The sequence below is a fragment of the Coffea arabica genome, chromosome 3c (assembly GCF_036785885.1).
Source record: "Coffea arabica cultivar ET-39 chromosome 3c, Coffea Arabica ET-39 HiFi, whole genome shotgun sequence".
Classification (NCBI taxonomy): domain Eukaryota; kingdom Viridiplantae; phylum Streptophyta; class Magnoliopsida; order Gentianales; family Rubiaceae; genus Coffea; species Coffea arabica.
The window spans coordinates 41,037,714-41,060,946 of NC_092314.1; the positions used below are offsets into that span (position 1 = coordinate 41,037,714).

A 23,233-nucleotide genomic window follows, 5' to 3' on the forward strand; every position below is an offset into this window, starting at 1 on the left:
AGTAGAACTATGTATCTGTTTATGTTGATTTATTGCTGTATAGCTTCATTTTGAATGAAAAATTAAAATAGATGATGAATAATTGTAGCATAGAGTTAAATGTAGGTAATTACCAAATATTTGTTCGCCTTCTTAGGGAGATTGCTTTTTCTTTTCTTTTCTTTTTTCTTTCTTTCTTTTGAACTTTAATGGATATAGATAAAAAAAAAAAAAAAGAGTTCAAAAAGTCCCCCAAGATCTAACACGGTTATTTCCTTCTCGAAACTTGTTCATATAATCAATCTTATCTATGCAATTTCAAATTCGCCTACTTTAATCCATCAATTGTATGGTGCAATTATCCAAAGAATCCCTTTCTTATTGCCCATCACTCACATATCAATGTTAACTACATACTTGCACGATCAATGTGAACCAGATATCAAAGAATCCCTTCCTTATTTCTTGGAAATGCCCTTCATTTCTGACGTTCCAAGAACAATCAACAGAAGCTGCCAAGGAAAGCCCTCTAGACATAATCCAACAAACAACTGCTGAAAACCATGCTTAAATTACCACAGAAATTTAAGGCCTTATTTGGACTGTAATTTTTCTTCTAAAAATTTTTATGAACGTATTTTTCAATAACCTTTTTATTTCACATGCATCAAATCGTTATCGTATATTCTTTTTGTAAAAACTCTAGAAAATAGCAATCTAAACGAACTCTAATAGACAAGGAAGTAAGTCTCTTAGGAATCAACTTCCAGGCCAGAACCTGTTTCCAACAAACCTTCAGAAGAACATGGACAAGTAAAACGTAGATGTTTAATGGTTTCCAAAGCAGACTGACAAAGAATGCAATATGCATCATCTTCAAGAACCACCACTATAGCAGCCTTGGCCTGGTTAGTAAAGTCTACCTTCTTCAAATCAAGGAATAGACTTTTTTTACTAGACCAATTGATGCCAATAAACAAGTTGTGGGTTCTTGTGGGAGCTTTAAAAGGTCAAGTTCTACTTTAGATTGATAATAATTTAAAGCAACTTCACATAAATTTTTTTTTCCATATTTTTACTGTATAAGAAAACAATTTTATATTAGAAATACCTTGTCAAAACATAGCAAAGCCTATAGTAGTACTGTATCAACGCTATAATTTTCCTTTAATCCATTTTCTTTGTACCTTACTCGCCATAAATTCATTGTCTTTGCCATTCATTTACTTTGAATACAAAATATAAGAAAAGTTTTATGTATTTAAGTATTTTTATTTCGCTATGCTTTAGCCGAACTTATACATTTGTTAATTACCTCTTTACAATTCAAGTTGCAATGTTAATCTCTTTCATTTTTTTTGCCAAAATGTCATTTGTATTTCTATTGATATAAACATGCCTTCACACATTCACAAAAGGAAGCAACTGCTCTATCAAGGCTAGAGGCGTCAAACAAATCTTTTTAACTAAAATCTACCCATACACACCCACAAATGAGGGGGCATGGATATTTTTAAATTTCTAAATTTGGATTTAAATGGATTGGTCTATTATATTCATTTTATTAAATGAGTATAATTGCATAACCCGTTAAATTCAATTAAACCCAATTAGAACTGTGAGAGTGTGAGAGTGTGCTCTTGGAAAAAAGGATGAGTGCTTCCCTTAGGAGTTGTCCCACATCGAAATTTAGTATGGGTGAGTAGCAAGACTTAAGATCCTCAGAGCTTCCCTCCAGTCAGTAATGCCTGGATGGTGAAGTTCAATGAATGCCCCCTTAAGTTGAGTGAGACTCTCTTTGATGTGACTGAGTGTAGTTTAGTTTTTCGCTTGTTAAATGCCTACTGTGGAAAAAAAAAAAAAAAAAAAAGAACTGTCTTGAGTAAAAGCCACGTCTCTCCCGTAAGTCGTCACTTCTGCACCACCACTCACGGATTTATGGCCACCTGTTGTCACTCCTCCTCTGATGAGCTCCCCGCCTCCCCACCACTGTCTTCTCCTCCGCCTCCACCAGTAAGTCCTCTCCCGACTTCCTCTTTTCTGCCACTTCTTGTTTCCCTCCCCCATCACCCTATCTCTTCCACCAATCACTCTCTCCTGAAACTAATGAATTCCTTTCTTTGCTAAAGTCAGTGAACATTTCAGCAAGATGAAAGGTTTGACTAAAAGAACGAAAGAAGAAGTCCTCCAAATTCTTGTTAGCTCCAATTGGTGCTTCTCGTAACATCCTCTGATCTATCTATCTTCTACTCAGTATATATTCCTCTCCTTTTTCGATGTTGGTGACATATTGCGTGATTCAACAAAGGAATTCTTTGTTTAGAGAAATTAGCCATGTGGATTTTCATTTTTCTTTGTCCTTTTTCTGGGAAACAATTGGACACTTTAACAAGATTTAAATTTGAATCATTAACTTGTACTTGATGTTATATTTTTTTTTCTTTGGAATGGTACTTGATTCATTTTGTGGCACCATTTATAGAGACCATGACTGATTTTTGGTGATTTTTGGAGACCCTCATTTCTGTTTTATTTTCTTAAATGAAATTTGTGCCATCTACTAATTACATATTATTTAATTCAAATTTTTGTGTTATTATCATTTAATTATTAAATAGTTTGCAATTTTGCAACATTTGAACGGGTTGAAAAAATGTTAATTAGTCTTGTTGGATATTATAAGGAAATATTTAAATTAGTGATAAGTGCAGAGAAGGTTATAAATTGGTAACTTAGTTTATAAATGAATTTGTAAAAAGATAAAATAAATGGATTGTAAATGGTAATTGAGTTATCCTACTCATTTTTTGACTTATTCATTTGTATCCATCTAATTAAATGTAAGGGTGATTGTGAATCGAGCTACTCGCAAGCAATTCGATCAATCGCTCGGCTTCAGCTCGGGTTGACCAAGTTTGGGCTCGAGCTCAAGCTGCTTGATTGGGAAGCAAGTCGAATTTCAAGCCCAAATATATACTAGTGGAACTTGATGAGCTATTCATCAAGTACTTATTAATTTAAATAATATATATTTTTAAATATGCCATTACCACTAAGGGTTTATGCTTTCAGATAATTTACAAGTTGATTTGCATACTTAATAAAATTCTTTAATGGCAAAAAGGTAATAGAATTTGTAGACACAATTCAATTTCATTCTCCAAGTTTAGAGCTTAATGGCTCAAAAATGGGTCTGATCCAGGTTCTATGCTTGAAGCATCATCGAGTACTTGAGCTCGATATGGCTTGATCTTGACTCGAGCCATATCGAGTCGAGTTTGAGTTTTTTTTACCGTTTCAACAAGTTAAGTTCAATTCTCTATTTCTGAGCTTGATCGAGCTTAAGTAGGGTGTCAATAGTGTTTGAGTCGAATTCAAGTATAGCACTACTCAAATTTAAACTCGACTCGTATACATTCCTAATTAAATAAATGTAAATGGATTGACTCAATTATACTCATTACCTATTTCAATCCATCCAAGTCACCCACAGTGACACTTCTAATCAAGACTATGTGTCTCTCTTGCAAGCCACAAGGGAAAATCTAATTCCCACTTCACGTGTAAAATTGGTCTAGTTCTATTGGAGCTTCTACAAATTAAAGTAAAAGTACAATTCCAGAAGAATTCTTTCTGCTGTCTAATATCTCTGGTGATTATAGCTAAGAAGGACTCATCATCTACATTATCATTAAGCCAGCTCACTTTTTTAATACCTGTCCACTTTTAAAAAATGTGGAGTATGATTATCATATACCAAAACCTTTTTAGCAACTCAACACTATGGGTACGAGGGAAAAAAAACAAAACAAAATTGCTAAGAATGCTTATTGTTGACAAATATCAGCTTCTTCAGGTCCTGTTGGTGAAAAAGAAATAAGCAAAAGTGATATAATCGAGTCACAAAATTGGCAAACCCCATTTATTTGAATCCCAATTGCTGCAGAATACCTAGCGGACTTGTATTTATTCTACACCAAGTAAATTAATAAATAGTAAAGGGTAACTTTTAGTCTTGTCTTATGTATTGACATCATGAAGGCTGTAAGTCGATTCCACTAAAATGGATTAAATCCATTGCTACAAAATTCAGCCAAAACGGTTTAATTTCAAAATAATTAACTGAAGGAATATTAAGTGGTGTTGCTTTGTATTTCCAAAAGTTGAAATCTCTTCATCAATTTTCAAATATGGACGTACATTTTCTGAACTAATTACATTTGTAAACTATCTTTGTAAGATTTAACTTTTTACCTCTATATTGGGTTTACTATGGGTAGAAAAAACAAATTTTTTTTTTTAGTGCCGGTGATTGCAATACCTCTGAATATATTATTGTTTGCTGGCTCCCATTTCTTTTTTGGTTTTTTTTTTGGGGGGCGGGGGAGGGGGATGGTGGTGTTATTGAAGGATTAAAGAAAAAAAAAAAGGAATTGGTACCTATCCAATCCATTTAAGGACGAACAAGAGTCCGAACGATTATCAGAAAACCGTTCAGAGCGATTTTATGTAAAATATACACAATGTAACTCACTTTCAATAACGTATGACTATAGAATAAAATTTTATGAGTCTCATACATAATGTGAAAAGTGAGGTACAAAATAAAATATGAACCCCATATATATTTTTTAGCCAAATTTTGACCATGAACTTTTGGAAACAATTAAAGGACCAAACCTGACAAACGTCAATTCTTTGATTCCCCGTAGCTGAAGAATAACGAGTACCATCCTTTCCAAAAACAAATAAATAAATGGCAAAAAGGCAACTTTTTAGACTTGTTTTGTTGGGCTGAATGCTGGCTCTCAAGTCTTAACCGCAGGCCACATGGACTAATAAAAGTGCATGGTATAAACTCATTGCCTACAAAACAAATCCTAAAGATAAAAATTTGTTTTCCTATAAATTCAGCGAAAATTGTTTCCAAAACCATTCTCGCATTTCCATTTGCAGTGATTAACAAGAAGTCATGAAGCAGCTTACCTTCATTTTCCTGTTGGCTCTTTTCATCAATTCAATTTGTTAGTACTCTTCTTCCCCTCTCCCCCTACATCCTATCTCCCCACTATTTAGAAGAGTGTTTTAATAGCATTAAAGTACTGAACGTTACTCTTTTGACCTATATGTTTCACAACTTGAGAGCAAATTGACAGCATTTTGGCATTCTATGTATCAAAGTCATGTTTGATAGGATATATATATATATATATATATATATATATATATATCTTTTTTTTCAAACTTTTGAAGTTAGTTAATTAAACCTAATCCCAGATTTAATCCCAAAAGCCGGCAACTCTTGAGGCAAACCTGGGGATTTAACTACCCAACCCCCCAACTCCGAAGAAACGATGTGGGACTACGGAAAAATTAGTAGGACAGTCTCTACTAGACCTTAAAGAAGGATATATATATACCTACCACCATATTTTTTAAAAATTATTTTTTCAAATTCAATTACCAGCTTGAAGCCTTCAAGAAATTTCAACAGAAGTCTCTATTACAAAATTCCTTTCCACTAACCCTTCAAAACTTTCTTCTCATTTAGTTTTGGCACTCCAATTTACTAGATATTTTTAATTTAGCACCGAAAATATACGTGCATTGTTTGTAGCCCTAGCGAAAGCCCCCATTTTCATCTTCTTAATTGTAATGTTCTTCTACTTTTGCCCCTTCAACTTGCAACAGTTTTTTCCTTTTAGTAGGAGGAACAACGTTCGAAACAAATTTTTTTTTTTTATTTCATATGTGGTCAAGGAGTTACATTGGCACAACATCTTTGTTTGAAGAGAAAAATTTATGAAATAAAACATTTGGGAGCTTTATTGACAAGATTGAACTTTTGTTATTAGTGCAATTAATTATGCCATCAAATGTTTAAGTACGATATTTTGCTAGTGTTCTTTTGTTGATATGGTGTGCAATGCGCAGTTTTAATATCGGCAAGGGGAGATGGAGGTTTGCTCAAACCTAAGATACAACAAGCCTTTAGAGGCTCTTGGGAAGTAACATTTTGCAGAAGTAATGAAGAGTGCAGATTTTGTGGTGGTTACACATGCCAAGGTAAATTGGGTAATGGACAATCAGATACTGACGGTTCTGCTCTTGGCAAATGTGCCAGGGCATGAATAAAAATGGTGGATATGCATCTTTACAGCAATGTTAAGGTTGGCAATGTTAAGGTTTTTTTTTTTTAATTTCTGGTGATTAATTAATTCTGAGAATGTTTTTATTTCTAAATTAAAGTTATTCGTGGGGCCATAGAATATTATATCTATATTCCACTTTTGCAAGAGTATCCTTAATAATTGAATGTCATTAATATCCTATTGTTATTTCGTTATAACCAAATTAAACTTCCCTTCGTACATTGAATAATTCTTTCCAATGTTATTCAATAATAACGTCAAATTATGTTTGAATATCATGGTTTTATAGACACCTTAAATATTTGTATTTTCTTGAGATGATAGTTTTTCTAACAGATGCACATGTAAATATACATAATCTACCATGTGAATGTATATACTAACAATTATTATCTCATTTGTATATTTTTTTAATTAACTTTACTTTTTCAAGAATTTAATATCTTGTTTAATAAATACTCTTTTGACAGACCCAAATAATAGTGCCCCTCTACCTTAATACAATATATTAGACTTATATATATATATATATATATATATATATATATATATATATATATGAAAGTAACTATTTTAATCACAATGTTTCTCACTCCTGTGTGGCATGCCTAATTGAAGAGAATTAACAGGTTATGGATCACTTAGGTTTTACATATACTGAATCCTATTTGGATTATATTATGTGTTTAACAATTATTTCTAATTTTAAAATAACTTTAAAAAACAACTAATCTTATCTTAACTGCTTTCTATCAAATTATTACAATGATTATAAATTATTTCTAATTTTAAAATAACTTTAAAAAATAACTAATCTCATCTTAATAATATCTGCTTTCTACCAAATTATTACATAGAAGTATAGTAAATCCTTTTTAAATCAAAATTATTGAAATCTTATTGATATATCCCATAAATTACTTCCTTTCACCACCATATCATTGATTAGTATTCAAATTGTTCATCATCTCTTCTTAATTTTGAATTAACTTAGTGTAAAAAAGAGAATTAACTGTTACATCGATAGATTTATCAATATTATTGAAAATTAAATATTTATTGATGAAGAAAAATGGATTAATGGATCTTTTTCTATTTAATTAAATATGAATATATAATTCTAGGTTTATGGACATTATAAAAATTTAAATTATCTAAAAAATATATATAAAAAAGAATATCTACCAAGTTTTGGATATAGGGTACATTATTTGATGCATACTATCATATTATAGAGAAAGTATGTCAACAAATTTTTAAAAATTAGTACATAATTGAACATTTAAAATACATTAATTTTTTAAAATTAATATGAATGAACATGTAGAACTGCTGTTAATTTTTATATTTAAATTATTCATATTTGTATAAATTCACAATAAATAACAAAAATCATGTTAAGTCACGGGTAAAATTCTAGTTAGTATGAAGACAACAAATAAGAACCGGATTCTCTATAGTTGCATGAGCAACCGTATACAATTGCTCAAATTCAGATGCTAGTCAACTTTGTCTTTTATAAATTACTGCCCAAATTGTCCTATAGTATTTTGGTAAAAAGTTTTAAAATTCCCAGATTACAACCTTATTTTAATCAATTGATTAATTTATCATATTTTGTGAAAAATTTTTACTTCTTTAATAGTAGTTTTGATCTAATAAATAGTAAGAGTCATTACTACTGAAGCAAAGAATTTCTCAATAGCCCTTTTTTATATCAATAAGTCCATCTTTCCTTATAGTAAAATTATTTCTCAATTCTTTTAGACATGTCTAAATTAGTAAAATCATTTATCCCTTAAATAGTTTAATACCTGAACGAGTGCTTTTAGACACAAAATAGATTCGGGAATCTTGCCGAATTAATTTATGATTTTAGCATAATGGACTGAGATAAACTTATCAACTAAAAAAATGAAACAATTTTTGGACAAGTTTTTTATATAAGATTTTTTGTTGTTATGATCTCTAAATCATTAAAATCTCACGCAAATGAAATATGAAGCACCGATGATAAATTGTTCAAAAAAGAGGGGAATCTATTAAGTTTGGATTCTAAACTCTTTAACATACTTACAGAATATCAACTGACAATATTGACTGCTAAATGCCGATTATTGAATGTTATTTGTCGGGTAAAAATTCTAGCTACAAACCTACTAGAATACAAGTACTGCCTGTAGTTTAATAGTTTACAAGACAAAGGACAAGGGTGTTCATTGTTTAAGAATTCGAAAAATATCTTAGATTGGCTTGTTATAAAGTAAGTATTCGAGTGGCTGGCCTGCCTGCTACTAGTCCAGTCTGGATCTGGGACAAGGATAGTCATCAGGTGGACCGTCCTAAGTAGTTCACGGCCAAGATTTGGTAAAAAATAATTGTACTATTCAGATATCATCTTGTATCTCGTTTGTAACAACATGTGTGAGACCCACAAAATTTTGTTCTAAAATTACACGTTGTGGAAAATAAATTACACCATGTATAAATAGAGTCACGCTGTGTGCAAAATGCACATAGCCTTCATGCCCTTGGTCCAGTCTACCATATGCTTTTCTCTGTCACAGGCAGGACTGAAAACAAGTTTAAACGAGATGGACAGAGGTATGTTCAGAATTGAATCGAAAGTTAAAAAAAAAATGTTTGAAGTTAACTTATGTTTGAAAATTTTTGGAAAGAAACTGATCGAGTTTGACTTATAGAAAGCTTGACTCGACTTGTTAAAGTATCGAACTCAAGTTCAAGTACATACAATCAAAGCTCGTTCAGTGTCTTATAGTTACTAGTCTGGATTTTCAAAATTTGAAATCAAAAGTTGCACAATCTTATAAACTTACAAGTTATAATTAACTGTCAATTTGTCCGCTAATCAAGTGAACATTCAATCTTTTTCATTTATTAAATACAAGCACCACTACTAATATTTTAATTGAGTAATAGATGACTTTAAGTCTGTATTGTATGCTTGCTATTTTAGAAGATAAGCAATATACAGGAAGGAATAGAAGTGGAGTTAAGGAAGAAAAACTATAGGTATATATTTATAAAATTTACCTATTATATATATTTCTGAACATGTCGAGTCGGACAACGTGAAAATCGTGAATAGCTTGTTAATATTTTTGAATTTGAAATCATATTCAAATTTGGATTGATACCTAAATAAACAAGTTTGAGTGAGGTTGGCTCGAATCGAATTCAAGCCGAGTGCCAAGTTGCTTGTTTCGATTTACAACTCTAATTATAGGGCTTGCCTCTTTCTCCTTGAGCTTTCTCCTTCTATACATAAGTTTTAGTACTACTGGACTCCTGGCCGTGGATAATGTTGTTGCCTCCTGTTCTTCTACAGTAATTTGATAAAGTAAAACAATCTTCTAGAGCCTAATAAATGAAAAATCAATGCATTAGTCTTCAAACTTTAGCGGGATAAATAGTAAGGTTCGGCCGACAAGCTTAAGTGGTCTTTTGTCCTTTACTTCATAAAATTTTGATCATTTAATCTTCCTCTAGTTTATGTTTGTTTTGCTATTTTGGCTAATAATATGAAAACAAAAAGACGAAAGTAGAAAGTTAATATTACAATCAATTAGTTACCCCAAGTACCATTGTTGAGTTTCTGTGGAGAAAGAAATTAATAAAAAAATAATATTAGAGCAGTTAGAAAATAATTGGTATTATTTAGTTTATGAAAAATACAGAATATATTGGATTGAAACTTGTGAGTATAACAAAAGAAAATTCCTATCAGACAACTTCTGCTTAGACTGTAATAGTTCACTTCTTATATATATATATATATATATATATATATATATATATATATATTTTAGCCATGTCAATTATTAATTTTCATGGGGATAATCTGGTCACTTTACAGAACTATATGAGGTACACATGATCGAACTTTTCACAAATTGAATTGTTCGACCCCATTGCACCTAGTTGAAAATATTGTAATGTTGGGTAGATTGGTGCAATTCAACCTTAAGGAGAATAAGATGAGAAAAAGAGTAGTATTTTTCAAGAGGATTTATTCGAATTAGCTCTTTAATCGAAATCTACCTCAATTCGAAGCTTTAATATTCCTTCCTTAAAGTAGTGTCTGTTCGTGTGTAATAGTGAAGGAAAGTGACGGAAAATAAGTTTTTTTTTTCTCCCTTTTTGCACGCAAACAAAGCAAACAAAGTACCTTTTTTTTTTTTTCGAGGTGTCCCGCAGGGAGGGAGTGGACCTAAGGCAGTAAAGTTCGAACTAGGGACCTAAGGCTCCATCTTCAACAAGCTTAATCACTAGACCAAGCCCCGCAAACAAAGTACTTTGTTTAGTAGGAAAGTTACAAAATTTTCTTGCACCTTTTTTGTAACTTTGGAGGAAAAAAAGTTAGTTGCACACAACATTCCTAATAACTATAGCTAATTATAGTAAAATCCCCATAAATTAATAGCTTTGGGATCACACAAATTCTATTAATTTAATGACGTATTAATTAATCGATAAATTAATAATTTATGGGAAATATTATTTGCACTCTTATTTTTGTTATTCACACTCCCACTATCATTTTAGTTATATAATTTTCATTTATTAGACTATATAATAAAATAAATGTTGGGAGTGTAAATTAACAAAAGATAGAGTGCAAATAAACATTTTCCTAATTTATTAATTTATCGAGTGTACTCAACTAAAGTTTTTTTTTAATTTATAAAAATATGAATTATTTTATTGATAAAAGGAGGCTAAAAGTCTGAGGAACACAAACCAATTCATATCTTTTTTATTTTCAATTATAATTTAATTCTATTGATGTCTTCAATGCACGTACATAACTGATGTCATTTTAGACTCATATCTTAAGGAAAAAAGAAACAACAATAGATTCATAGTTGAGGAAACTATGATATATAAATTTAGTGGATTATTGAATTATGATATGAATGGGACCAAAGGTTATGTAGGGTTTTCAAAAAAAATTTATTATCTTATTATTTTGTTAAAATTATTAATTTAACTCGTTAGCCCAAATTGGGATTGAAAAAATTACTTATTTAATAAAGGCTGTTATTTATTGAGGGTTACTGTATCTATTTCCTCTCAAATTTTTTCTTCTTGTCAAAAAAACATGCATGAGAAAGTGAATGTCTCTTTTCTTTACTTCACTTTCTTTCATTTACTTTGCTACATAATTTTTTCTCTAATCAAACAAATAATCTTTATAAGTTCTTCGCATCTTATTTTATTTGTTATGGTCAGGTTTGTCCATAGTTCAAAAGTTTTGACGTTTGACCACCTAAGAAAATGCTCTTAATTTAAACTCAAATCTTATTAGTGTCTTTTGAAATTTCAAATTCAATCATTTAAGTCTTTTATGTTGAAGTATGACTTTAGTTTCTTTTTTTTTTTCCATTTTAAGGGCAAAATACAGATGTTTTTTTTTCCTTCCTCTTTTTAGGCCATGAAAAATAATTTGGGATGTATGAAAACAGAAATGATAATTAAGGAAATGGGAGAACCATGTTGTTTTTTAGTTCCTCTCTTTTGTTTTGAAGTGTTTAGTCCCTAACAGTTTAAAATGTTAAATTGTAGTTTTATTCCATATTCAACCTAATTCTCTAATGAAAAGCTCTCATATGCATTTTTTTTTTTTCTGACGGAGTGGGTATCCGGGCTTTTGACTCGACTAATCCCACTTTGACCCGAGAGAGGAGGCCCCACTCCACTTCGAGCATGGTAGCAAGGGGGCTCGAACCCTGGTTGCCCAGATAAATCTACCATACCCTAAAAAGGGTAAGTCTCTCATATGCAGCTTACATTGTAGAGGGCCAAAAATCATCAAGGAAAAAAAAGCAAGAAAAAATTTGTTCGAATCATTTGTTGTTTTGCGTAACAAACCACAAATAGAGCTTGGACTAGAACGCATCTTTTTTCAAATTTTGAGGGACCAAAACAATTCATTTCATATACGATGAACTAAAAACGTACAAAGCATAAAGAAAAGGGACTAGTTACGTGATTTTCCCTTTCTCGTACGACTCCTTTTCGGTATTTACATTACAGAGCCATCAGTACCTTTCAACCGCCGCGCTCCGCCGCTACCCACCACCGTCAAAAACCTCAAGTTGCAATTGTTCAGCCTTTCCTTCACCGCCGACGAGAACCCTTTTATCCTCCGTGGACTCCCAACCACCTCGAGCTCTTCAGCACTACCAAATCCGAGGCAATTGTGGAAAACTATAAATCTTAGGTAAGTTCAATTAAAGTTTGTTCTTTGGTTAGCTTCTTCGTTTCCTTGCTATTTTCAGGTTTATATTTTAATTTTTCTCTGTTTCTGTAAGATCATTGTCCAATATCGTCTATCCTGCTTCCTAAAGATTGGCGCAATTTTGGAATTTGACAATGTCATTTAGCTGGTGATCCACCGGTTTATTAATGTTATACTCAATGTAACTGGAAAATTCTATGAAAAGGGCGTTCTTGGATGTCTAATAGATGAAGATGGTGTAGTTTTAGGCTGTCTGTTTTGAAGGACATTTGTACTTATTTTTGTGCAAAATGTGAAGCTAAATGTACGCCCTGAAGGTGAGCATTTTGTACCAAAAATCAGTATAACTGCCCTTGATGTTAAGTAACGCAAAATTAGGTCATTTTATGAATTAAGCGTCTTTGGACGCCCTTTTCACTGATTGTGTTAGGTTGTGTTATTGTTTTGTTGATTGGTGAAATGGTGGATGTTGATGGTTGGAATGTTGTTGTTTCCTATGATGTAATTACGATGTTTTTTGCTTACCTAGTTGCAGGAGTTCAGTGGGTTTTAATCATGATCAGCAAATTGCGGATAAGAAACATAGGAGTTGAAATCCAATCATGGAATGTAGTAGCAAAAAAAAAAAAAAAGGGTAGGATAATTTTTACAAGCCTATAGGAGCGCAACAAAAGGGTAGGAATGTACTTTATGCTAAAAGCCTATAGGAGTGCAAATGCTTACTTCTGAGGTGGATGTAGTGTATGGCACAGAATTCTCTCACTGAATAATTTTATGACCATGCGGCATGATAACTCATTACAACAACTTGCAGTATTTTCTGGAAACGGAAGTGCAACACTTTTTGAGTTGTTGGTCATCCCCACCTCTTTATCTTTAAGTTTTCTTGTTTTACCTTATCTCTAGGTAATTAAACATGATTGCTAATTGCCCCATATTCTTCAGTAGTTTTTCAGAAATGTTATCTTCATAATCTATTCTTTAAGGAAGTGCCGGAACTCAGCATCACATATCTGTGGTGCTTGATGTGGACCTCATCTCAAGCTCAGATTTGTTACACCCAGTAAGAAAGATTCTAACCATATCTGACACAGCTATAATATGAGCAGTTAGTCAATTGGTTCATATCCTTTTGAGGCATTGAAGGCCATTTTTTGTTTTAAAATTCCTTGTAGCAAAAATGTACATGCTGCATGAACTTTTTTGTTTCCCCAATCCGGAGAATATTGTTTTGGCATTGTTGGCTACATTTCTACTGCTGGAATTTTAAGCTGCATGAATTTGCAATCTTATTATAGTTCCCTAGATTTTGGCCTATCAGTGTGCAGGTTGATTGCTCAGAGTTGTGTGATAATTTCCTTTTTCCTTTTCTCCCCAGGTTCCTTTATATTCTTAAATGATATCGGTGAAAATGGTGCTTCTTGATAGTGGCTGTTATTTTGGCTGGGTGTGCCCATCTTTGTTGTTTAAAAACTTAGCATGTCATTACAATGTCTGAGGTCTTATTTTCTTCTAAAAGATGCCTGATATTGTAAGCATTGTGAAAGAGAATTCTGAATATGGTGCCGACTCTTCTCAAGATGATGTTGGTGCCATTGAGGAGATGCCTGAGGATACTATTTTGTCTCGCCAAACATCCGTGAACCTTGTCCCATTCATTGGCCAGCGGTTTGTCTCACAAGACGCTGCCTATGAATTTTATTGTAGTTTTGCAAAGCAATATGGCTTCTCTATCAGGCGTCATCGCACCCGTGGAAAAGATGGTGTGGGAAGGGGAGTTACAAGAAGGGATTTTGCCTGCCATCGGGGTGGGTTTCCTCAGTTAAAACCCTCTGAGGATGGAAAATTACAAAGGAATCGAAAATCATCCCGCTGTGGATGTCAAGCTTATATGAGGATAGTTAAAAGAATGGACTTTGATGTCCCTGAATGGCGTATAACTGGTTTTAACAATGTCCACAACCATGAACTCTTGAAATCAAATGAGGTGCAGCTGCTACCAGCCTACTGCATGATATCTGCTGATGATAAAAGTCGTATTTGCATGTTTGCTAAAGCTGGGATGTCAGTCAGACAAATGCTACGGTTAATGGAGTTAGAAAAGGGTGTTAAAATTGGTTGTCTTCCATTCACTGAGATTGATGTGAGGAACTTGCTGCAATCCATCAGAAATGTGGATCATGACAATGACCCCATTGACCTTCTCAAGTTATGCAAGGAGAAGAAAGACAAAGATCCAAACTTCAAATATAACTTTAAGATAGATGCTAGCAACAGGTTAGAGAACATTGCATGGTCATATGCTTCATGTATTAGGTTGTATGATGCTTTTGGAGATGTCTTAGTATTTGACACGACTCACCGCTTGGATGCTTATGATATGCTTCTTGGGATCTGGATTGGAGTGGACAATCATGGAAAGACTTGCTTGTTTGGTTGTGCACTTCTTCGAGATGAAAACATGCAATCTTTCTCGTGGGCTTTGAAGGTAAGTACAGCAATCCTCAGTTATTGTGCATTTTTCTGCTTGCTTTTGGGTTGTCTTTTAGCTTTATAATGAGTTTAGTGAAACACTTTACTGTACCTAGTCTGCTTGTCGTCAGTACCATTTGTCTTGGAGGTTGGATCTCCATGTGCCTTGGGGAGTTAATACTGTACGCAAAAAAAAGATTGATGTGATAAGGCTTCTTGAAATGAAGTTTGCCGAGACCAGTACTGATACGACCTAAACTTTTGATCCTGACAAATTTGTTGGAGATGGATGCAATTTCAGTTGTCTACCTCGGATTTGGTTAGCGTATTTACTTATTGATGAGTATCCTCGTCTCTTCATCATCCAAAATTTCTTTAATAGTAAACTCAAAGCTGACCACACTGCATTTACTAAGAGGGACACAAATATCTAGCCAAATCTGTGCTCTGTTAAAAGTGAATCATGACGAACGTGAGCAGCTCCCTTTCCATTCCCTCTTCCATGCATGTATGTGTACACTTGCAGATTAGTCTCGCCCTTGCTGTGAATGGTAATTATCAAATATTCCTTTTGCTAAGATGGCACCAAGTTGATCATGCCCCTATTTATGATTGAGCACCATTAAGGTGGCAACTGGGAGTAAAATTCAGTTGATTTGCTATACTGGGTTATAGGTCTATTGCCATATTTACATCTGTTTAAAAAGTTGGTTTTTCTGATAAACTTCTTTCTTCCACTACAAAAGAATTGCTGTTTTTGGTGTGTAGCAGACATTTTTGAGCTTCATGAATGGTAAAGCTCCGGGGACCATTTTGACTGACCAAAACATGTGGCTTAAAGAAGCGCTGGCTGCTGAAATGCCAAGGACCAAGCATGCATTCTGCATCTGGCATATCATCTCAAAGTTTTCTGACTGGTTCTCCACCTTACTTGCATCACAGTATGACAAGTGGAAATCCGAGTTCCTTCGGCTTTATAATTTGCATTCGGTTGATGAATTTGAAGTAGGATGGAGACAAATGATTGACAGCTATGGACTCCATGGAAATAAGCACGCAGTCAGTTTGTATGCCTTGCGTATGTTCTGGGCACTGCCGTACGTGAGAACTTTCTTCTTTGCAGGGATGACAAATACAATACATTCAGAGTCGATAAATTCCTATATCCAACGATTTCTCAGTGCACAATCTGCAGTTGATAATTTTGTGGAGCAGGTCAGTCACTTGCAACTGATGTTTGATGTTTGACAGTTACCTGTATATGATTCGTTCTACTACTTGGTCTAGGTTGGAGCAGTTGTAGATGCTAAAGATCAACCAGGTGGAAAACAAAAGATGCAGCAGAAGGTGCAGAAAGGTTTGCTTAAAACAGGTTCCCCAATTGAGTTGCATGCTGCCAATATTCTCACACCATATGCCTTCAACAAACTACAAGAGGAACTTGTCTTAGCACCACAATATGCATCCCTTATGGTAGATGAGAGTTACTTCATTGTCAGACACCATACCGAAATGGATGGAGGGTGCAAGGTTTTATGGGTTCCCCATGATGAGTTCATTAGCTGTAGCTGCCACCATTTTGAGTTCACAGGCATCCTATGTAGACATGTTCTCCGTGTTCTGTCAACAAACAACTGTTTTCATATTCCCGATCAGTATTTGCCCCTGCGATGGCGTGAAGTCCTATCAGCATCTTCAAAGGCCCCTTCTTCCTCATCAGGGGACCATCCGGGAAAGCTCCATTTGTTTCAGTCGTTGATTTCAACACTTATTGCAGAATCAATTGAGACAGACGAACGCCTTGATGTTGCTTGTGAGCAAGTTGATTTTATTTTGGCACGGATCAAGGAATTACCGGGACCATCGAATGGTACTAAAGAAATCCCTTGTGACAGCCCTTCCGACTCACTTATTCTCCCAGAAGTTGAAGATTCTGACTGTGTGGCTCAAAGTTCTGCTTATGAATCTATGATAAAACTGAAAGAGAGAAGATCCAGAGATGGACTAGACTTTTACAGCAAGAGAAGACGATGTTCATTTTCTTGCTGTGGCCACTTTGGTCATGATGCCAATGATTGCCCTTTGATGGGAAGTGATGATTTGAATGGAGATGGCCTAGGATTTTTGTAGGTGAAATGTCCAAAAAATAAAATATATGTAATGGTAGTTTTTCCAGAAAAAAGTGTGAAGTTGGTTGTTCCACACTATTCAGTCTAATGCACAATTGGACACACGTTGCGCAAAATTTGAACTTTGTACCTTCCAGGATTAAAAAGTATCCACCTTCTAGGATTAAAAAGTACCCAAAATCTGTTCCTGTAAAATCTTTAATCATGCTTCGATGCCTTCGTGCACCTTCCTCATCCCTGCCCAAGGGAAAATAAAGGGAAAATGCCAGTTGTCATCTCCAAACTTTTGGTCATGGATACATTTTGTCCTTGAACATTTTGGCATAACACAATTGGCATTTGAACTATGAATTTTTTTGCAGTTTCATTCTCAGACAGAAAATTAATGGGAATATGCCAGTTTTCATTCTCAAATTTTGGGCCATAGACATATTTCGTCCTCAAATAACTGCATGCCGGTTGCTACCAATAACAGATAGAATCAACATCATAGCTGAAACACATAATTTGACTACGAAATGTGTTCATGACCCAAAATTTTGGGATAAAGCTGAAACACATAATTTGACTATGAAATGTGTTCATGGCCCAAATTTTTGGGATAAAGTTGGCATTTTCCCATCCAAATTGATTAATTTCCCATTTGAGGATAAAATTTGTCAAAAAATAATAGTTCAAATACTAAATATATTATGCCAAAAAGTTTGAGAGCGAAATATGTCCATGGACCAAAGTTTTGGGATGATAACTGGTATTTTCTCGGGAGAAAAACCCCTCATCCAATTAAAAATGAAAATAGCTTTTGTTTTAAACCAAGTTTGAGGGTTGGATTGAATTGGTATCCAGTATTTTAATCAAAACAAATGTAGTCTTCAAAGTACATAATTTTGACCAAATTTATCCCTAATTTTTCATTTAAACAAATATAGTCCTTTAAGTATATTAATTGGCTAAGTTGGTTCTTAATATCTTAAAAACATCTACTTCTATGACCAAAAAAAATACAGAAAATTCTATAAAAGTTATAAAAATAATTATACAAAAAACAAAAATTTGAAAAACTATAAAAACGTAAAATATGTGTAAGGTAATAATTTTTCATCAAATGAAGATAATTATTTTTCTTATTGCTATAATCAAATTTTTTTTGTGACTTTTTTCATTAATTCTATGTAATGTTTTCATAGAATTTAATAATAAAGAATTGAAGAACTCTAAAAATGTTAAATATATACTATAAGGTAATTACTTTAATGACTCTATTCGTTTTGGTTGAAATATTGAGAACAAATTTAATCTAAACCCCAAACTTTGAGGACTAAACATGCATTTATTTCCTTCTTCCTTCTTTACTTGTTATTCTCCCCAAAAAAAGGAAAAAAAAAAAAAGGGGCAAAGCACCATAAAACCCTGAAAACCCACCTAAAACCCTAATCAGAACCGCAACCCACCAAAAACGATGGATGCCATAGCAGCCGCAGAAGAACGAATAGTAAACGATAGATTGAGGCAAAAATTGAATGAAGTCAATACAGCTGCTCAATCCGAACTCTCACCTGTCCAAGACCATGTTAATTTCACCCTTCAGGTCTTCTTCTGCACAATTTTTTTTGGGTTCATTTTTTCTTCAAATATTTGAGACAATTGATGTTTTTTTTTTTGCTTTTTTTTTTTTTGCTTTTGGTGAGGCAGCAAGCTTATTTCAAGTGTGCATATGAGTGTTTTGACAGAAGAAGAAAGAATGAGGAGATAAGTAACTGTGTGGAGCATTGTAGCGTCCCTGTTCTTCAAGCCCAGAATCTCGTTGAATCTGAGATGGCCAAGTTTCAGGTTACTTTTTATGATTACTTTTCTTGGTTTGGGCCTTTTTGGTTGCAGAGTTTTGAGTGTGGATTGTAGGTTCTTGAATCCTTGGTGTCTGTTGTAAGATATTTTACTATATGATTTCCGGTAGAATTTGTGAATATACTTGTGCAGATAGTTGACGTTGGATGTTGATTAAGTATTTCTTAGTGTATTTGTTTTTCCTGTGGGCTTTGAATGGCAAAATGGGTGAGGTTATCCTTCTTCGAATGTTGGTTTGATTGTTTGATTGTTTAATTGTGACGTTGTGGAGAAAGTCATCAGGTCACTCCTCCCCCTCCCCCCCGCATTGCATTCATGCCAGTGGAGCTCCCAATGATTGAACCAAAGAAAAGAGTTTCAGCCTTGTCTGAATCCAGTTTGATGAAATTACTGCTAAACCTGAGGGAGTTATGCAATCTGCTGATTTCTTTTTTCACATTTATCTGTCTCAGTTGTCTTGTTCATTAGTTAACCTGTGATATGTTGAGACAGTTTATTTGAATACTGGTTAATATAAGCTTCTTATGGTGAGCATGAGCCATATATTGTGTAAGAAGGGCTTGTGATATGCCCTTTTTTTTGCCTTATTTGCCTTCATGATTATGGCAGCTCCCAATGATTGGACCCCTTGTAAAAGTTTCAGCCTTGTCTGAATACAATTTGATGAAATCCTTTTAAATCTGAGGGAGTTATGCAATACTCTGAGTTCTATTTTTCTTTTTGTGCTTCAAAAGATATACGTTACCAGGGGAAAAAAATGCTTATAGGTTGAACAAAACTTGTTTATGTAGTCTTGCCTGCTGCAGTTGTATGTGCAGGTATGGCTTCAGTTACTGTCACCTGACACAGCTGCTAACTTACTTTTGTTTGGATAGCAAACATAAAATTGTAAGCTGTGTCAATGTTACTCATGTAAGAGGAGGACATTAATCTGTAGTTTCCTGCCCATACTGCTCCCAATGATTGAATCAAAGATAAAAGTTTCAGCCTTGCCTGAATAGAGTTTGTTGATATAGCTTCTGAGTCTGAGGGAGTTGCGGTATTCATTTTTCTGTATCTTGCCTCGTTGATGATCTTACAAGTTGGGCAATATTTGTACTTGACATTTTATTCTGTGGTCGAGAGATGCATTGATCTTAGCATACTCTTCCAGTTAAGTTGTAAACACACCGTACTATGGGAAAGTTCTTGTTTTATCCTTGTCAGTTGCCAGATGTATGTTATCTTTTTCCTCTCAACAAGGAATTTAAACATGTCAAAGTTGAATTACAAGCAGATAGAGATATATGGATTTGAGCTCTGTTTCTCTTTTCTACGTGGAAGAACTTTTTGCCAAACAAAAAGTGAATAGGGAGAGCACAAGGTTTTATCTTATCTGTTCTTAATGTTTTGTCTTTTTAAATCTAGACTTATAGGTGTTTAGTGGTTGCTACCAGAAGCAATTGCACATATATTCAAGACAAGTTAGTTCAGTATAGGTGGTATAACTTGTTATGGTAGTTTATATTGTTGCTTGCTTGATAGAAAGTTATCACTTTTCTGTTCCTTGTGTATCCTTGCTTATGGCAGCTCCCAATGATTGGACCAAATATAAGTGTTTCAGCCTTGTCTGAATGCTGCTTGATGAAACAGCTTTCTAATCTGAGGGAATTATGCAATCTGCTGATTTCTGTTTTTCTTTTTTTCATTTTGCCTTCAGTTGGTCATCGTACTCTGAACTTTTCTTGTAATGTCAAGTGTATAATGTGATTGGAAGAAACATGCATCCATAATTTCTCTTTTCCAGTTAAGTTTTGTAAAGCTCAATGATACAGGTGGATGTTTAGTATTTCATCATTTCTGACTGCAGATTCTGAAGACTAGCTTATATATGGATACATTTTACACTTGAGGTGCAGATTCATAAGATTTGAGGGAAACATAGAGATGTAGGTGCAGAATTTCAATTTGTAAATGTGAAGAAACACAGGCAGAAATTAGTCTATTGGAAGAACAAGATGTTTGTTGCATGTTTTCTGATTTTGCTGCAAATTGCATATCATTTGGGATCAAAATTGCTGACATAGTCAGACAAATTATTCTGATGTTGGTTCACATAAACCTATTATTGTTAGTGTCAACTGTTGTTTCTTTAAGTGGGAAGGAGTGATTCCTTGTGTTTCCTTTACGTCCATGCCTGTGCAGCTTCCACAAGAAAGAAGTTTCAGCCTTGCCTGCACAGTGTGATGAATTACCTCTCATGTCTGCAGAAGTTATGCTATTTGCTGAGTTTTGTTTCTGGTTTTTGTTTGGTGTTGTATCTTTGTTGAGTTACGTGTGAATTTCTTCAGAGCTTAAAGTTCCAGAGTTTCTTTTTAGTTTTGTTTCTTTTATCGCATAGTGAATGCATGCCTTTCCCTTACGTGTGATAGAAGTCATATTGCGAAGTCTTGGTTCTTTTTCATGGCTTTGAGATTGGAAGATCTAAACATCTTTTTACTTGATTCAGGAACGCCTGAATAGGGCTTTGATGGTCTGCCAAGACAAATTTGAGACAGCCAAGCTCCAACGAAGCAGGGGCGATGCCATGAAGGATTTAGAATCATGTGTTGATCAGTCAGTCCAGGACAGTGTCAAGACATTGCCTTCGCTTGTCGATAGACTGAAAACTGCTCTTTCATTCAGTGAATAGGTGCAAAACCTTAGAATTCAGCTGTATACGCTGATAAACAACTCTAACCCTTCTGATAGAGCATTTTCAGCATATTGATTTATGCCATTGTATGATGAGGCAATCTTTGAAGTTTATCCTATCCGACGACATATTGTTTTGTTCAATAGTAGATAATACAAAATTTTTAAATTTTATAATTCAAGATTTATGCATAGAAAATGAACATGCCTTCTCAAATCTGGTGCACCAGAATCAAGGGTAATTTTGGTATACCAGACTCCGGATTAGCAATTCCGAGCATCTCAGGCAATACAAAACTTTGAGAACTTGTTTCTAGCATGATACTCTTCCACCCTGTACGGGTGGTGTAGCATGACTATGAGCATGAATCATCCTGTATAATGTGAACAAGCAAAAAGCCTAAAGGCCCAGAGATAGGCAGCAACTACCAGTTCCAGGAATTGGGTGCAAGGCCTCCATTTGCTTAACAACTAAAACTGCAAACTGCAGAAAACATTTATTTGATTAGAAAGTCGATACACAAAAAGATGCCAAGGAAAAGAAACCATGGCCATACTGCAAAAATAACAGCACCAGCATGTAAAATTATACTATGGTTTTATAACGCACAGGATTAAGCTCAACATTCATATAGAAAAATCCATTTTTAAGTTCAATATCCATTGGCAAACGGTACAGTATGTTGAGTCCCAGACATGGTTCAAAGTCGTGGTCGCGATCCGGATCGTTCCACATCAGTCTTGGCATATTGGTCACGGTCTCGGCGAGACGCAAATTTTTGAAATATTTAATATTCTAAAAATTGTAAAAAATATGATAAACAAAAATAATTAAAAAAATTAGCAAAAATAATAAAAATTCGAGTTGATTCGGGATGACTCGGAGCGACTTGACCGTTTCTATCCGTTTCGGAGACATCTCGGCCGAGTTCTCAGCGATTCATTATCTCGAAATCATCTCGTTCCGATATCAAATCAGAAAGCCCCGCTCCGGTAACAACTCGAGACTCGTCTCGATCTCGACCGAGTCTTTGAACCATGGTCACAAATGACCTAAGCAGCAAGTGACCGGAGGGACTTACCATACAAAGAACATTAAAGTAAGCACATATTTTCAAGACATCTCGTGGTTATCAATGGAGAATCAAATAAATTTGTTAATTCAAGTACTTGAATTCAGTTTGTTAGGTATTAATACTAATTGCCGTGTTGCCTGTGAGATAACTTCAGTTGACCGGAAAATGTGAAGATGCACCTTGATAATTTGAGACACTAGTTCCTCTGTTGCTTCACAAACACCAGCTAGAAAGAGATCACAATGCAGCATCTTCCTGGTAGTTCTAGAAAATCTCAATATGGCAAGCTGAAATATTGGCAAATTGTATTTTACCATTCATAAACTTGATATCATTATTGTCGACTGCTGTTTATTTGCATTTGATTTGTATGCTCATAATAGGTACGCCTCACCAACAATTTGATGGTCAAAAACACAAAATCATCAGTCTTTCCATTAACGTCCTGGCTATTATAAATGTGGTAAAAATGTCAAAGAGAACTCATGGTTCCTTTTGCAGCCAATTCTCCTGTGTAACATGAGTTTGTTGTAATCGTATGATCCAAAGTCCACCAAAGCTTCAGGTCCCAAATCATCACTACTGTGTCCTAAACAAATGAACACACACAGACCCTTAGACCATGACATTCGCTGGTTCCAGAGA

At 34.2% G+C, this 23,233-nt stretch overlaps 2 protein-coding genes and 1 long non-coding RNA gene across 3 annotated transcripts; all 3 read left to right on the forward strand.

Moving 5' to 3' along the window:
• The first annotated feature begins 1,738 nt into the window (after positions 1-1,738).
• Positions 1,739-2,415, forward strand: LOC140038150 (uncharacterized). Its single transcript, XR_011841970.1, has 2 exons — positions 1,739-1,992; positions 2,109-2,415. It is a non-coding gene; the product is annotated as an uncharacterized lncRNA (long non-coding RNA).
• A 9,795-nt stretch (positions 2,416-12,210) lies between these two features.
• Positions 12,211-17,110, forward strand: LOC113735077 (protein FAR1-RELATED SEQUENCE 11). Its single transcript, XM_027261998.2, has 4 exons — positions 12,211-12,375; positions 13,772-14,881; positions 15,637-16,080; positions 16,153-17,110. The coding sequence occupies exons 2-4, from the start codon at positions 13,913-13,915 to the stop codon at positions 16,993-16,995; spliced, it is 2,256 nt and encodes a 751-aa protein (XP_027117799.1). The 5' UTR covers positions 12,211-12,375; positions 13,772-13,912; the 3' UTR covers positions 16,996-17,110.
• Positions 17,111-18,368: 1,258 nt separating this feature from the next.
• LOC113735078 (uncharacterized) lies at positions 18,369-21,656 on the forward strand. The gene is made up of 3 exons (XM_027262000.2): positions 18,369-18,582; positions 18,687-18,824; positions 21,328-21,656. The coding sequence occupies exons 1-3, from the start codon at positions 18,454-18,456 to the stop codon at positions 21,508-21,510; spliced, it is 450 nt and encodes a 149-aa protein (XP_027117801.2). The 5' UTR covers positions 18,369-18,453; the 3' UTR covers positions 21,511-21,656.
• Positions 21,657-23,233: the final 1,577 nt, after the last annotated feature.